Source organism: Phoenix dactylifera, chromosome 10, assembly GCF_009389715.1.
Source record: "Phoenix dactylifera cultivar Barhee BC4 chromosome 10, palm_55x_up_171113_PBpolish2nd_filt_p, whole genome shotgun sequence".
NCBI classification, from domain to species: Eukaryota; Viridiplantae; Streptophyta; class Magnoliopsida; order Arecales; family Arecaceae; genus Phoenix; species Phoenix dactylifera.
Genome location: NC_052401.1, coordinates 14,728,253 through 14,746,024, shown reverse-complemented (window position 1 = coordinate 14,746,024; position 17,772 = coordinate 14,728,253). Strand labels below are relative to the sequence as shown.

The 17,772-nt window shown below is 45.6% G+C and overlaps 1 protein-coding gene across 3 annotated transcripts in view; it reads right to left on the bottom strand.

The window, feature by feature from the left end:
* LOC103722332 overlaps positions 1–17,772 on the bottom strand; it is a 148,533-nt gene that overhangs the window by 101,800 nt on the left and 28,961 nt on the right. For all 3 annotated transcript variants that reach the window (XR_005513724.1, XM_039131054.1, XM_039131055.1), the window contains exons 6-8: positions 7,114–7,167; positions 6,435–6,538; positions 6,203–6,320 (exon numbers count right to left, since the gene is read on the bottom strand). Coding sequence is in view for 2 of the 3 variants with exons in the window: in XM_039131054.1 (XP_038986982.1) it covers positions 6,203–6,320; positions 6,435–6,538; positions 7,114–7,167 (276 nt within the window). In the remaining variant the exon portion in view is untranslated. The remainder of the gene's footprint in view (positions 1–6,202; positions 6,321–6,434; positions 6,539–7,113; positions 7,168–17,772) is intronic.

Below are 17,772 nucleotides of genomic sequence, written 5' to 3'. Positions count from 1 at the left end.
GCTGCCCAGACGGCTCCGAACGACCCGAACCACATAATTCGGGACGGTTCTGCCGATCCTACTCTCGGATCTCTCCTCAAGCTCTAGGTCTAAGAGGTGTCTCTGACGGATAATACGGCTGTGGAGAGCTCATCTGAAAATGTCGGCAATAAAATTCAACCCGTAAGATGCTCCAAGCTACGTTGAGAGTAGTATCGAAAGATGCCTCAGGCACATCATATCTATATTCGTATCCGCATGAATCATAAACTGCATGTAAATGCGGATAATAGGACCCAGTATACGACTCAGAATTTGATACATCTATGGATCCTACTCCACGTGCGAGGTCATCTGCAGCTACATCGTGTTCTTCTGAATGATCTCAAGAAGCCCATCTCCTATATGCAATCGTGTCCTCGCAGGCTCTACCAGATCGTGCACCGTGGTTTCTATCCTGTGTGGCATGTATAAACTGAGACTCACCGGTGAATCGAAGACCACCTTGTTGCTGTCTTATAATACTGATCTTCTATCCACTCCCTAGCTAACAAATCTATGACCACTAGAACTACTGCTCCTAGTCTCTAAATCTGAGTGAACTGACTCTTCAACACTCTCAATTGGGGCTACAGGTGCCTTTTATTTTTTTTTAGTATGCTGGACAGTTGATTTCTTATCCTTCGTGTCCCTCTCTGCTTGGCTATGCTGGAGAATATATATCGTCCTCTTGACTGAGTCGACCGAATAGCTTAGCAGTCTTGTCTGAGCATCTCTCAATCATATCTCTGAGAGGACGTCTCGAACAAAGAGTCATGTGATGACCGGCTTCTCTGTGACTGTCACTAATCAGTTAGAAGGATGCATGAAATATTGCTCTCAACCCATTGCCCTGCATCGACTCTAGCCTCACTGGCTATGAAACTGGCCAGTTGTGGAGGCGATCCACGCTCATCAAGCTCTGTCTTCTGCTGTTAGCCCACAAGCCATTCGAGTATAGGATCATCTTCATCATCAACAAAAGCCCTATGAATCAAATCTGTGTACTTGAGCTTCACTTCCTCCTGAATGCATAGTAGCCGCAACCTCAAATTGTTGTAGATAAAGGCCAAGATGGACCAGTTGCGATCACAGCCACTCGAGGAGACTATCTTGGAGAGGATCTGGATAGCCAGCCACTTAAGATTTTTTGCAGACAACCCAAAATAAATCTACCATTCAGTTGCAAAAATATTGAAAAAAAATTGCATATCAGATAGTACTATATTAGTAATCATCTAATGCTAAGTAAATGTCCTCCTAATGTGTAATATATTTGGATTCATACTTTTTTTACTTACGACATTTGCCGAGACTCCAAAGCTGTTGCTACTCTCCCTAAATATTTTGGTTTATGAAAAAAATGAAGCAGTCCTCCTGAGGATTCAAATAGTATGCTGCACATAGAGTTCGTTATTGTCTTAATAAAACTATACAAGTACAGAAGCAATCTAATTTTTAATATTCTTACTTATCTGCTAAATGCAAGTTCCTACCCATCTGGTATTCCCACCGCCGCTAAATGATGTCGATGAACTCCTAGGCATATCGAATCTGCCTCCATGATATTTGCCCTCTCCATCATGTAATACAGGAAGCCCATTTGAAGGTATTTCTCGTTGTCCACGGCCCGAAGCACTTAATACAATGGTCTAATAGCCTTCACTATCGCAGTGGCCCGCTGCCAAAATGTCTGCCTCGTCACCAAGTCCTCAACACTACTCCCTTCAATGTCGACCCTTGCATATCTACTTTTCTATCACTCGAGACTAGCAAACATCTAACGTAGGGCTGCTTTCTTCTCAAGAAGATTATCAAGTGCAACATAGTTAATAAAAAACCGTATGACTTCTGATCTTAAGATTTTTCTTTTGTACCTCCTCAACAATGAAAAGACCCACATATGGTTATAAATATACCTGGTAAGGGTTTGGGTTGTCTCCACTATCTGATGCACCTTACGAATCGTTGTAATGTCCAACATAAGATCGATACAATATGCAGCACATAGTGTCCAAAAAATAAGCGGCCACCGCTCCATCAAAATCTCCTCAACGGCCTTATATAGTGGCCAATTATCAGTAATGGCATTCACGACATTCTTCTCTTCTACCTGATCAATCACCTCCTCCATCAGTTTGACAATGTATGCAGCATCGTGCACCTAATCAGAAGCATCAACAGACTTGTAGAAGAAAATTTCGTATCACAATATGTCAAAAAGTTGATGCTCCGCCTCATAAAATCGGTCTAACCATAACACATCACTATCAGTCCATATAAGGGCCACTTGTTCTTGTCGGAGGCAATCATATCTCTAGCTCTTTATTACTATCAAGAAGCTCAACGTAGATATCTTTTGGGCTTCGAGGATCTACACTAGGGCTGACAGCTTGCATGGCGAAAATGGCAGACCCATAGTATATATTTTATGCAACATTCATTAAAATGTGGCTGAAGTAGAACCAGAATCCAATGGCTCGCCACATATCCTTCTTCATATCTTTCTTCTTATCTTTCTTCAGTATTAAGTCAACCCTCTGCTACTTCGAATCTATGCCGAAAAAGGCACGTGGTTCTAAATCATGGATAGATGCTCCTAATGGAATCTAGATGACTTCTTTTTGCTACCAAAAATCTCCAGCATAGAGGCAATTTGACCACCGCCTCTGTTGAGGGCTGTGAGCAGTAGGATAGATCCAGAGTACAGAAGGACCCCCTCAATAATATGAGGGCCCGTCTCGTAGTACGAGGGCCTAAATCATGTCCGATGCCTAGCCACCTCATCCTGCTGCCATTGATCATCCAAGCTCGTCTGCATGGCAGCCTAGATTTATCTCGTCATCTAGAGTACATGCTTTCTCTGACTTCCTGGAGTAATAGAAAGGTGGCTCTGCCGCTCGACAGTCCACCTCTGCCTTCTCTTTGAAAATTCTCTTCTTCACTACTTTAAAATCAGCGAAGTGTTTCTTCATCAGCTGTCGAACCTTCTATGGGCATTTCTAACACATAGATACGTCCAGATAACCACCAACTATGTGCTGCTTCAACCTAGTTACCCCTCCTCTCTTGAACTCTGTGATACACCAGTTGCACTTCCAATAGTCTCGACCCAAGAGCATTTTTTTATGATCCTAGCCAATGTCATGCTCTAACTTTTTTCTTAATGGCTCTATTCCTATAGGTTTATCAAGTAAGTCAGTTTATCAACTATTTAAAAATAAAAAAAATTATGATGATGAATATATTTTTTTACCTCAAAAAATACATCTAATTTTTTAATACCAAATAGTAATTTTGCATATTTTTATTTATTTATACATTTGTAATAATTTTTAAACTTAAAAATATGTTTAAATATTATAATTCAGAAAATTATGATTTCTATCTCAAAAATTATTTCAGAATTATGTAATATGTACTACTCATTTTTCATAATTTTTGATATTATTTATATATTTTTAGTTATTTTAAATTTTAAAAAAAATAAATATTATTATTTTAAAAAATTAATTTTAACTTAGGTCTATGTAAAACCCAAAAATGAATGGTATATATATTTTTATAGGCTCTTGGGCATGCATTAAAATTTACTTATTTCTCAATTTTTTTCAAATTTAGGCCAAGGCCACTTTATGCATGATCACATCGAAACTTGAATGAATGGACACCAAATTTTTATGGACAGTAGCTTGCATGCCGCTAAATACGTTTCTAATTTTATATTTTTTTATTTTTTAATTTTAAAAAATTTATTTTGTAATCCAAATATATATTTTTTAAAATTATATATAATCTGAAAAATAAAAATTTTTATGTCATCATGTAGATCGTCCATAGATCTACAACTTATAATAAAATCAAGCCCGAATTAAAAAATTTGGCATGATCTTTTCTTATTATGCAATTTTCGAGTTATTTTTCAAGCCAAAAAAAAAGAAGAGAACGAGATAGGAAGCACACCTTATATAGGCTTGGATCTTCCAACTAAACTACTGAATCGATATGATTTTTGAATTCTTGGGAAGCGGGAGCGATGGAAACCACTCCACCTTTTAATTTTAAAAAATTTATTTTGTAATCCAAAAATATATTTTTTAAAATTATATATAATCCAAAAAATAAAAATTTTTATGTCATCGTGTAGATCGTCCATAGATCTACAACTTATAATAAAATCAAGCCCAAATTAAAAAATTTGGCATGATCTTTTCTTATTATGCAATTTTCGAGTTATTTTTCAAGCCAAAAAAAAAAGGAGAGAACGAGATAGGAAGCACACCTTATATAGGCTTGGATCTTCCAACTAAACTACTGAATCGGTATGATTTTTGAATTCTTGGGAAGCGGGAGCGATGGAAACCACTCCACCGCTTTCAATTGTTGTTAGAAAGGCCTCCTCGGGTCTTCCCAACAACAAATAATGCCTCATACAAGTCACAAGGGGGACTCGGTTCAGAATCGAGTCGACTCAGTGCAAATCAGCCAGTTCGCACCGGTTCTAGCATGTTTGCACCCTTTCAGTTCTGATCGGTTCGGGACTGGTTCCAGCCAATTCGGTACCGATTTCGGCCAATTCGGGACCGGTTCCGCCCTGTTCAGAGCCAAAACAGAAAAAAAATGAACCAACCCGATTTCGCACCGAGTCGGCTCGAGCTCGACACTGTCTGAACTGGGCGATTCGGCCCGATTTGGCAGATCATGGCTGCACCATACCATACCCACACTCGATATACTTAGTTGTACCGTATCGAACTGCATAATGACACTGTAATAGGATGGTACCGGTATGGGGCCGGTACCGAGACATCAAACCTTGGCATGAAGCCATGAAGTGTTTTCAAGTAAATTTACCAATGCAATTGAGTATTCCAAAGTGTATGTTAGCATTTCCATGATTAGAATTTCCAATGATGTTGAAAAAGATGCATCTTGATCATACTCATTGTTTCCAAAAGCATTCTAGTGTTTTTATATTTTTTGAAACAAAGCAATATTGGCGAATATACTTGATAGCATTTCATTCACTTTTTAATAAATATAGTTCATTATTGCTTCTAATATACTGTTTGCTATTATTGGCTACTACGTATGGAGTTGTGCAGCTCATTTATTCAGAGTTGAGACCTGATAATGATATGTTAGGCTCCTCAAAAGTTTGAAGTACATTTGGTATAGATTTCGGGGCACTACTTTATACCAATTTCCAAATCAAATTGTCGAACCGATCCAATCCCACAAAAGTTCAATTTTGGTACACCCAAACCGAACGATTCGGTTTAAATTGGTAGACAATGGTTGGGACCTACTCCAGTCTGTATGTGCTCAGATGGTGACCTAAAGTAGCTTAGGGCCCATTCTAACCATATGGCCCTTTTTACCACTATAGAGAAACAAGTCCAACTACAAAATGTTCAAAACATAGTCCAGATATTTAAAGTTATTTATATGGAATATTTAACATATATAGGGCCACCTCCATGCATCCAAGTTTTCTAAGATCACCATGACAGATGACTTTAGGACAGTTGGGATACTTGATAACTGCGTCCCCTATCCCCTGTCCAGGTACCAAATACAGGTCCTACCCAACCTACATATCTCAAAAGCCATACACGCAAGCCATCTAAAAGCCTCTATTAGCAGCCACTGGGCAGTTCAATTGCAAGTATAACCAACAAACGAGATAATCAAGAAACCATATATGGCTACTTGTACAGCCACACGGACCAGTTTCTAGAGTAACTACAATTACAAATGAAAGAGATCTTTCTTAAGCAGTTTGGCAATCAATATTCTGTTTCTTAACACTAGGATCTTTTAATCAAACCAACCCATGGTTTTAGTACTAGCCTATCATAGTCCATGCCAGCCAGCATGTAGCACACTAAACTACTATTAGCACTTGCGAACATATGTTATGCTTCTTCTTTGTCCCTTATTGACAGCACTCTTGCTTTTGAATTTTTGTTCTACTACATTGCCTTGCAGGTTTCTCGTTATCACTAAGATGCAGCTAACTGAAAATTGAACAGTTATAATTTTAAAATCAAAAGCATAAGAAACAATATCTTTCTATCTTTGACAAATAAAAATTGTCATAATTGATAAGATAAATGGGTCAACTCTTAATGATTAACCCCAGATAATAGATTTCTGTTGCAAGCAAAAAGAAATTTCTAACCTTACGCAGCTTGTCTAGAGCTCCACTGGTATCAAATGTTTCATTACCCTGCTCATCCATGGTAACAGCAGCAAGTTTTGATAGAGTGATCCCGGAACAAAATGGATGTCCTGGATTACTGCAAAAGAATATATATAGGCTCATTACAGAAGATGATATTAAGGACACAACTACAGCATTGAAAAAAATACTATGAATGATATGGATGTATCGAAGACCAGTTGTTCGAAACCTGATGGTGTCTTCATATCTGATATGAATGTTACTGAGAGTAACTTTAAGATTGCCAATTATAGTTGCAATGAGAGAGCCCAGCCATGAATTTCCACCAGGTGCCTGTGAAACAATCAGCATAGTATTCAGCCCACAATCATGCAACATACAATAATACATGACAAGTCATTCAAGCATTTAATATAATCTGTATCTTTGGAGAGAAGGCATTCAAAAAATAAGCAATGTCCCCAAATACAGTAGAAACATCATTCACACCTCATATAACTACAATATTTTTCGGGGCAGATGTGCCAGAACTACTAACGCTACAGAAAATCTCAGTCTGGTTCCAGTCTTTTAAGTCAATACCAAATTGTAGAACAACTTACAAATTTAATTTTACAAATCAAAATTCGAAACTCTCGGACTTTACAAAAAAATCATAATGATTCTTAAGAAGAAACTAAACCTTAAAGACTGGACATAAATATAAATTTTAACATCTAGCAGATTACATATGCTGGCAAGACGAGTCAAAAAATGTCGAAACAATAGATTATATTTCCTTCAGTATTCATATCAGTAACCATGACAACCATACAAATTCTAACCCAATAATGTGTATAAAATAGTTTGTTAAGACAAAAAACTCAGCTATATCACTAGTTAGAAAGGAAAAACTGTAAATAACATACAGCTTCCTCTTTTGATCTCCTAGTAGTCGCTTCAAGGGTTGCCAATTCTACCTCCTGTGCACATAAATAGCAGCAATAAATCAAGTTAAAAAGCATTTGAAGCATATGCAGTTAAATCCTTCTAGAAAAAATCTAGCCTAATGGCGCGTATTGAAACCTTAGTCTCAGGCCATATTATCTAAGGGCTCGAAGAACCTCAAAACTGTTCAAATTTCTTTAGTTAAAAATCTAATGATGAATAACATTAAAGAAGAAAATGAAAATAAGGAATTCTATTTATTAAGAACCTTCAATTAAAAATACTGTGTCAGAAGAAACATGCAATTTCAAAAAGCCCAGTTAATGGAGGTGAAGTTAATATGGATGAAATTAATGAACTCTTCATTAACATTAAGAGTGTGAACGATGTAATATTACTCGAAAGAGTGGCCTTAGAGACAATAACTTGTAATTCAATGTAAATCGTATCAACACAGACATAAATACCAAGGACTCAACATATAACCATTAAAGCAAAATAAAAATGGAAACAACTCTAGTAACACTGCGTCAAAGAGGTTTACTACAGAATACATTACATTCCATAGGCTGAGTGGTTCATAGTCCCACTTATATACTGAGGTGGACTGATTGATAAATTTATGTGATGCAAGATAGAGAACTAGTACACTACTAGTACATTTAGCAAACCACAACAAAATAACTTTACAAGATGATAAAATATATAACTGCAAAGTTGTCCTAGAATCAAACTTTTGAGTCATAATAGTAAAAGAGACATCTCAGTGCATGAAGCTTACGCCACTACCACGTCTGGGAACAGTCGGATGTATACAGTCTTACCCATGTCCGGAGAAGCTATTTCTATGTTTCATTCCCATGATACCCCAATCACAAGAGCAGCCTTACCATTGCACCAAGACCCACCCTCTTTTGAGTCATAACAGTAACATGAAAATTTAATGAAACGACAAATATAACAAGTATTAACATTTTAAAATACCACAAAGAATAGGAGATAGATAAAAAAAATTAAGACACGTAACAGTGTTTTAGAAAGACACAAGAAGCAACCATCAAACTAGTTCCTTTATTCAGGCAATAAAAAGGAAAAATTCAAAGAGAAAAGAACCTACCCATGGCTCTAACAATTTGTAAACTTTTGATCTTTGAGTGTAGGAATTTCTTATTTAGTAGATATCAAGAGGAGCATATTTGGTAGCAAAGATACCAAACCAACCTGAACCATTCAGTTCAGGCCTCCAAGGTGGACCGAACTGAAATGAAGTATCAGGTCAATTCGAGTGTTCCAATCGGTAAAGGGCCTGGACCGGCTCGAACTAACCTCCCAATTCCACTCGTTCGGAGTGGTTCGGGGTCATTAGGGCCCCTTACCCTTTTTTCTTTCCCTTTTTTCATCTTTCCTTCTTTCCTGGCTTGGACCGGCTCGAACTAACCTCCCAATTCCACTCGTTCGGAGTGGTTCGGGGTCATTCGGGCCCCTTACCCTTTTTTCCTTCCCTTTTTTCATCTTTCCTTACTTTCTTTTTGTTCTCCTTTCTTTCTTTCCGTTTCTTCTTCCTTCTTTCCTTTCTCCCTTCCTTTCTTTTTCTTCTCCCATCCTTGTGCTGCATTAATCCAAGTGTTCTATATTTACCAAGCAAAAGGCTACTATTGCTGCTCAAAATGAAGTACTATAACATTTAGTGCATGATTTATAATTATTCATGTGATACATATAGGATAACAGTTTTTCATCATTACCGCAACCAAGGTCTGCGGTACCAATAGTACCGATGTACCGGTGAAGATCGGTTATGGCATGGTACCGGTTCAGTACCGGTCGGAACCCGTACCGAACCGGTCGAGATAGGAAAAAAACACGCATCCGATGCGCGGACGCGCGCGCGCCTACGGCATTTAAAGCCCATGCAGGGCAGCCCGCGCAGGCTCGCTGCCCCGCACGGTGAGCCCGTGCGAGGAATCAAGGCAGTGCGGGGAATCAAGGCAGTGCGGGGAACCGCGTGCTAGCGCGTTTTCCTGCAAGTGGGCGCGAGCGGGCTCGCGGTTCTCCACTCGTGCCCCGTGTGCGGGTTTTTTTTTCCTTTATTTTTTTCCTCCCCTTCTTCTTTCCAAACCCTCCTTCCCCTCTCTCCTCTCTTCTCCTCTCTTTTCCGGTTCCCCCCGTTCTCCCACGAGCAAGGAAGGAAGAGAGGTCCCGCCCACGAGCAAGGAAGAAAGGTCCTCCTTTTTCTGGTACTTGCCTTCTCTTCTTCCCCACTTCTTCTCTTCTTTCTTCCTCTTCTTCCCCGCTTCTTTTTCTCTTCTTTCTTCCTCTTCTTCCCCGCTTCTACCAGTGCTGGTCGGACCGGTTTTGGTTCGATACCGGTTTTCACAGTCGAACCATACCGGTAGCCAAGGTATGCTGAACCGACCGGAACCGGTCGGTTCAGCCTGTACCGAACCGGTGCCGACGGGCATCGGTACGGTACAGCATATAAAAACGGTTCCGACCCAAACTGGGTCGGAATCGATTGGTTTCATGCTTGGACCGGTGCGAACCGGGCCAGTTCGTGCTGGTACAAGCCTGGCTTTGCATTTAACGCATCCGCGACGCGGCAAAATTTTTTTGGGAAAACGCGCGCGGACGCGCGAGCGAAGAACGCGCGCCTGTACGCGTTAGCGCGGTTCCCCGCACAGGGCACCGTGCCCACGCAGGCTGGCAGCCCGCGTGGGGGCATTAAATGCTACTCTGTGACATTTGACGCGTCCGCGCGCGGACGCATTTTTTTGGAAAACGCGCGCAGACGCGCGAGCGGAGAACGCGCGCCTGCGCGCGATTCACCGCGCAGAAACCGCACCCGCGCGCGATTCACCGCGCAGAAACCGCGCTCGGGCGCGATTCGCATTTTTTTAGGAAAACGCGCGCAGACGCGCGAGCGGAGATGTTGAGGACCCCCACAAGCCACGCCGCAAGAAGAGCAACAATCGCACACCAACTGAGGGCCAAAGTAGCCATGCCAACCAAAGAGGGCCATCGGACCACAAGGAGGCCAACGGGGGGTCAAGCCAAGGCCAACTACTTTGCTTGGAAAGCCTTGGCCAAGCCCCTTCATGCGGCCGAGCACGCCCAACCTCGGCCAAGCCAAACATGTGCCCATGCATGCCCAAGCCTTGGCCAAGCGTGCCCAACCTTGGCCGAACCCGCCTTGGCCAAGCCGCAGCCAAATCCTGCCGCAGCCAACCTCACTTGCTACAGTGCGGCGAGGTTCTTGGCCAAGAACCTCGCCAGCTACAGTGCCCACGCACAGCCAGGCCGCCAGCAGCCAGCTACAGTGCGGCGAGGTTCGGCAGGACGAACCTCGCCTGCTACAGTGCCCGCGCCCAGGCCCGCGCACGCCCAGGCCCCTGCGCGCCCAGGCCCGCGCCCAGCCGCGCCCGCGCGCCCAGCCCCGCGCCCAGCCTCGCGCGCACGCCTGCCCGCCAGCGCGCCCAGCAGGCCGACCGCCCGCCCGCGCCCGCCCGCGCGCCCGCGGCCGCCCGCGTCCGCCCGCGCGCCCGCGCCCGCCCGCGCGCCGGCGCGCCCGCGCCCGCCCGCGCCCGCCCGCGCGCCCGCGCCCAGCCGACCGCGCCCGCCCGTGCGCCAGCGCCCACGCGCGCGCCCGTGCGCGCCCGCCAGCCTGGCGCGCGCCCAGTCCCAGTCCCGCCCGGACTGGGACACGCCCAGCCGGGACGCGCGACCCGGTCAACCGGGACACGCGTCCCGTGCGTCCGGTCCGCGGAACCCATGCAGATCCCACCCTCCATCCCTTTCCATCCAATGGCCAAAAAGCAAGCCAAAGTTCAGCCGTGGGAAGGCCCTTCTTGGGTGATCTTTAGCCATCCATCTCATGCCAATCAACGGTGGAAAAGCCTTGGATCCATGTGAAGACAAAGTGCCATGTTTTGTCTAGGGCTTAGGCTATAAAAAGAGACGTAAAAGACCATTGAGGGGCATCAAGAGTTCTTGGAGAGTCATGTTGTTATGTCGGCCGTAAGGCTTGGGCGGCGTTGTGCCGAATTCGGTCTTAGATCTTGTGTTCTAGGACTTGGGCTAGTGGTAGATCCATCAATCTCCACTAGATTGGGCTAGGAAGGGATCTCTTCAATCTCTTTCTAGATTTCTTTTGCTTTCTTTATTATTGTTCTTCGTTATTCAAGTTAGTGGAATATAAACCAAGTTTGCTTTCATTGTTGATCCTCTTCTTGAGTTATTCCACCGGGCGTTGCCTACAATCGGTCCATCATCATCGTTTTCAAAGACACACGCAAGGAGCGCAAGGAAAGGGGCTTGGTGAGGGGCTTTGGACCGTGAGCCCCCATCAAATTGGTGCTTTCATTGAGAGGTTCCTTCAAGGAGGTAACGCTTGAATTCTAATCTTCCAGATCTGAATTTACGTTGCATATTCTGTTTGATCTAAGTTAAAATTCAGATCATAGTTGTTGGGGAAGTTCATAAAAATTCTGCATCCTATATTGGGCTTGAATTTGTATTCGATTGGGGGATGTTTAATTCCTGTTTTTAGTATTGTAAAACCCCTGTCGGAGGCTGATTGAGTGGTGTACACGTCAGGTGGGTTGGTTCATCCATTGGGTGACAACCGCAGGAGGTTTGGGGACTGGTTTGAGAAGTTTCTGTGTTGCAGAAAAATTCTGCAACAAGGTGTTTGTTTGGGGTGTTAAGAACAGGGTTTTCTGAAGCTTTAATTTTGATTTTTTGTGGAGAGTTTCTGAGGTTATTAGTTACTGTTATAAGTCTCTTTGAGGGGGGGGTTTGAGTCTGTCTTGAAGGTGAAACGGGCTGCTGAAGTTCGTGGACTGCCGCAGAAATTTTCTGCAACCCAGAAATTTTTGTGCAGCAAGTTTTGGGGATTCTTGAGTTCGGATTTTTGGGAGTTTGAGGGGCTGTTGTCTCAAGGTTTTAGAGTCCTAAAACAGAGGGTTAAAAGGAGATGGAGTCCCCCCATTATGATAACCAAGATAGGAGGTTAGAAGCCCTTGAAGTTAGTTCGGCCAATCTTAACCAGGCATTGGAAACTTTGTCCAATACCATGGCTGCAAATATGGCTGAAATAAGGAGGAAAAACAATGCCAACATGGAGAGGTTGGAAAGGAGGATGCTAGAGAGGGAACATAAGAGGGTGTAAGAAGAAGTGCCTAGGTCGCATGCCGCACGGCAGGGCCGGGCAAGGTATGAGAGCGATGCCATTAGTGTTCAGGGTACACATCATGTCGATCATGGCATTAGGCACCATGGGCGAATGGGAGGAAGGATTGAAGCCGAAGGCTTAGTGTTTGAGAGGTGGCTTGATGATGAGCGGGTTAGTAATGGCCATAACAATCATGATGAGGCCGATAGTGAACCCGAAGATCGCCCCTTCCATGCTCAAAGGCCTTATGGCCGGAGAGAACCCATGGCAAGGAGAGGAAGAAACATGCGGGGTAATGACTTTGGAGATGATGACTATAGGGGTCCACGGCCTAGAGAAGAAGGGCTTAGAAAACCCAAAATTGACTTCCCAAAGTTTGGTGGAGGAGACCCGTATGAGTGGCTTGACAAGGCGGATCAGTACTTCGACGTTTATAACATCCCACGGGCTGATCGGGTGACCCTAGCCAGTTTCCACTTAGAGAGTAGGGCTAGCCGATGGTGGAGGTGGATCCGAGGCTTGTATGAGAAAGAAGGGAGAAGGTTGGGGTGGACGGCCTTTATGGACGAATTCATGAAACAATGGGGACCATCCCCCGTTGTCAATCACCATGGTCAACTTGCAAAACTTAAACAGGAAGGCAAAGTCCAGACCTACATCGATGAGTTCCGGCAATTACAAACTATGGTCAGCGGATGGTCCGACGAAGCCTTGCTTGGTACCTTCATCGACGGCCTCAAACCATGGCTAGCTAAGGAGATCAAACTCAAACAACCAACGCGGCTACAAGAGGCGATGCGCATGGCGGAGATCCTAGACCAAAGCTACAACCCGGAACGACGTTCAACCAAGGATGGTGCCATCAGCAAGCTCACCAAACCACAACCATCCAAGGTAAATTTCAGATCAAAAGAGATAACTTCAACAGGTTCCAAAAATCAGCAAAGGGAGGTAAAGAAATTGTCACGTGATGAGCTGCAAGATTACATAAAAAAGGGTCTATGTTTCAAGTGCGGTGAAAAGTGGAGCCGGGAGCATCGTTGTAAGACCGGCCAAGTCTACATCCTTGATGCAAGTAGCGACGAAGAGCCCGCTGCATCTGAAAATTCAGATAGCAGCAGCGAGGAGGAAGATCACCCCGAGGAGACCGAACCATGTGCAGAAAATCAGCATGCCGAATTGTCACTCAATGCACTTTGCGGCGCACCAAAACCCTCCACAATGAGGCTCATGGCTTGGATCGGCAAGCATGAAGTCTCCTTGTTAGTGGACAGCGGCTCTTCTCACAATTTCATCAACTCAGCAATCGTACGAAAGGTTGGACTCAAAGGTACATCGGTTTCACCGTTTGAAGTCAAAATTGCTGGTGGTGAAAAATTACTATGTGCTGAAATTGTTAATAATGTAAAGATGAATGTACAAGGGGTGAGAGTTAAAGCCGACCTACATGTACTTCAATTAGTCGGCTTAGACATTGTCTTGGGAAATGCATGGTTACGTAGTCTAGGCCGGGTGGTGACCGACTTCGACGCAATGACCATGGAGTTTAAACTCGGTGGCAGAAAGAGGACATGGACGGCCTTGAGCAGCAAGGAAGTACGGCCTTGCGAGGCCAACATGATAGAAAAACTTTGCAAAGGAGGAGCTAGCTGCTTTGCCGTCGTTATGGCTAGCCCGAACCAAGAAGGTCCTCTCCAAGATGATGCAGAAATTCAGCAGCAGCAGCAAGCACTTGAGGGGCTGCCACCACCAATCCGGAGGGTGTTAGAGGCTCATCAAAGTGTCCTCCAGAAGCCTACTTCCCTCCCGCCACAACGAGACTTTGATCGTCCAATTCGGATGAAAGATGAGGCTGCTGCAGTCAATGTTCCACCATACAGGTACGCACACTTTCAAAAGGGAGAAATTAAGCGTCAAGTTGATGAAATGCTTAGCCAGGGGCTGATCCGACATAGCTCGAGTCCCTTCTCCTCACCTGTTCTATTGGTGAGAAAGAAGGATGGCTCATGGAGGTTCTGCACCGACTACCGAGCTCTTAACGAAGCAACCATCAAAGACCGTTTTCCGATCCCTACGGTGGACGAGATGCTCGATGAATTGCATGGTGCCAAGTTCTTCACCAAATTGGACTTACGAGCCGGCTACCATCAAATCAGGATGAAAGAGGAGGATGTGCACAAGACGGCCTTCAGGACACATTCCGGCCACTACGAGTACTTGGTGATGCCATTCGGTCTATGCAATGCGCCATCAACGTTCCAAGCGGCCATGAACGAAATTTTCAGACCCTACTTGCGAAGGTTTGTCTTAGTATTTTTTGATGACATCTTGATATATTCCAGATCCATGGACGAGCACCTTGAGCACTTGGAGATTGTTCTACGCACCTTGGAGGAGCACCACTTTCACATCAAGCCTTCAAAGTGTGCATTCGCACAAGCGGAGCTCGAGTACTTGGGCCACATAATTTCAGCCGAAGGAGTTCGTGTGGATCAGCGAAAAATTCAGGCCATGCTCGATTGGCCATGGCCGAAGGATATCACGGCCCTAAGAGGATTTTTGGGGCTAACAGGCTACTACCGACGATTCGTAAAGGATTATGGGCTGATTGCAAAGCCACTGACCACCATGCTGAAAAAAGGAGGTTTCATGTGGACCATTCAAGCACGCAAGGCATTTGAAGACCTCAAGGAAGCTATGACACAAACACCGGTACTTGCCTTGCCCGACTTCTCCAAACCGTTCGAGGTCTACACCGACGCTAGTGGCGAAGGTATAGGTGATGTTTTGGTGCAGGAACGACGACCCTTGGCCTTTATTTCCAAAGCATTAGGGCCAAGAAAGAAAGCTTGGAGCACCTACGCAAGAGAATTGTTGGCGGTGGTACATGCGGTGAAGGTTTGGAGGCCATACCTCCTCGGCCGACGCTTCACCATCATCACGGACCAGCAAGCCCTTCGCCATCTACTTCAACAGAAGATAGTGACTCCCGAGCAGCAAAAATTTCTTGTCAAGTTGCTGGGTTTTGAGTACGACATCATCTATCAACCCGGCAAAGAAAACAAAGTGGCTGACGCGTTGTCGCGAAGGGAGAACGACCAGATGTTGTGGGTGGCTGAAGACATGAATGAGCCGCAGAATTTTGCAGCAATCAGCGGCGTTGATTGGAGGATTTGGGACCGAGTTCGTGAAGCATCAAAGCTTGACGCCCGAGCACAAGAAATCCAAGAAAAACTAGATGCAGCGGCTACGGGTGTTGCAGAATTTAAGGTACGTGATGGTCTGATTTTTTACAAGGGAAATGTCTATGTCCCCGACGTCCCCGACTTGAGAAGAAACATCTTAGACCACTTCCACAACAGCAAGGAAGGTGGCCATTCAGGTTGGCTTCGCACCTATCTTCGTGTGAAGCACTTTTTCTATTGGGAAGGGTTGAAGCGCGACGTCAAATCCTTGGTGGCCGAGTGCGAGACATGCCAGAAGACCAAATACGATCCACGGGCACCCACCGGACTGCTGCAACCACTTCCCATCCCGAACATGATATGGGAGGATCTGACCATGGACTTCATCGAGGGTCTACCAGCAAGCAAGGGCTACGAAGTGATCCTAGTGGTGGTTGATCGGCTAAGTATGCACACTTCATACCTCTTAAACATCCTTACACAGCCAAGTCAGTTGCACATGCATTCGTGGAGACCATTGTTCGACTCCATGGAGTACCAAGGAGCATCGTCACCGACCGAGATCGAGTCTTCATGAGTACTTTCTGGAAGGAGCTGTTCACCTTGCAAGGAAGCAAACTGAAAGCCAGTTCCTCTTACCACCCACAGACGGACGGACAAACAGAGATAGTCAACAGGACCTTGGGGCAATACTTGCGCTGCTTCTGCCATGAGCAACAATCACGGTGGGAAGCTTTCATACCCTAGGCTGAATTCTGGTATAATACTTCCTACCACTCATCCATTAAATTGAGTCCTTTTGAACTTGTGTATGGGAGGCCCCCTCCACTATTGACTACATATGAGAGGGGCACGGCCCGAAGTGAGGAAGTTGAACAAGAATTATTGGCAAGAGACGAAGTCCTAGCAAATGTAAAAAGAGAGCTTCGGAAGGCACAAGAAAGAATGAAAAGGTACTACGACCAAGGTCGCCGAGAAGTTGTCTTCAACCCTGGCCAGTTTGTCTACCTAAAGCTGAAGCCCTACCAACAGAAATCATTAAAAGACAAGTTCAGCCACAAGCTATCTCAAAAATTTTACGGACCGTTCAGAATCATAGAACGCATCGGAGAGGTCGCCTACCGACTGGAGTTACCCACCTCATCTCATCTGCATCCAGTCTTCCATGTGTCGTTGCTCAAAGAGAAGGTTGGTGACCCGACATTAGTTGCACCGGACCTACCCACATTTAATGAAGAGGATCGACTGCTTCTACAACCAGTTGAAGCTCTCAAGTACCGCATATGGAGACGAGGCCGAGAACGACGCAAAATCTGGCAAGTCTTGATTCAGTGGGGCGGCTTGCCCAAGGAAGATGCTACGTGGGAGGACTATGACGAGGTCTCTCAGAGGTACCCTAACTTCATCCTTGAGGGCAAGGATGTTCTTCAAGGGAGGAGGAATGTTGAGGACCCCCGCAAGCCACGCCGCAAGAAGAGCAACAATCGCACACCAACTGAGGGCCAAAGTAGCCATGCCAACCAAAGAGGGCCATCGGACCACAAGGAGGCCAACGGGGGGTCAAGCCAAGGCCAACTACTTTGCTTGGAAAGCCTTGGCCAAGCCCCTTCATGCGGCCGAGCACGCCCAACCTCGGCCAAGCCAAACATGTGCCCATGCATGCCCAAGCCTTGGCCAAGCATGCCCAACCTTGGCCGAACCCGCCGCGCGCACCGCCCCGCCAAAGCCAAGCCGCAGCCAAATCCTGCCGCAGCCAACCTCACTTGCTACAGTGCGGCGAGGTTCTTGGCCAAGAACCTCGCCAGCTACAGTGCCCACGCACAGCCAGGCCGCCAGCAGCCAGCTACAGTGCGGCGAGGTTCGGCAGGACGAACCTCGCCTGCTACAGTGCCCGCGCCCACAGTGCCCGCGCGCCCAGGCCCGCGCACGCCCAGGCCCCTGCACGCCCAGGCCCGCGCCCAGCCGCGCCCGCGCGCCCAGGCCCGCGCCCAGCCGCGCGCGCACGCCTGCCCGCCAGCGCGCCCAGCAGGCCGACCGCCCGCGCCCGCCCGCGCGCCCGCGGCCGCCCGCGCGCCCGCCCGCCCGCGCCCGCGTGATGGGGGCTCACGGTCCAAAGCCCCTCACCAAGCCCCTTTCCTTGCGCTCCTTGCGTGTGCCTTTGAAAACGATGATGATGGACCGATTGTAGGCAACGCCCGGTGGAATAACTCAAGAAGAGGATCAACAATGAAAGCAAACTTGGTTTATATTCCACTAACTTGAATAACGAAGAACAATAATAAAGA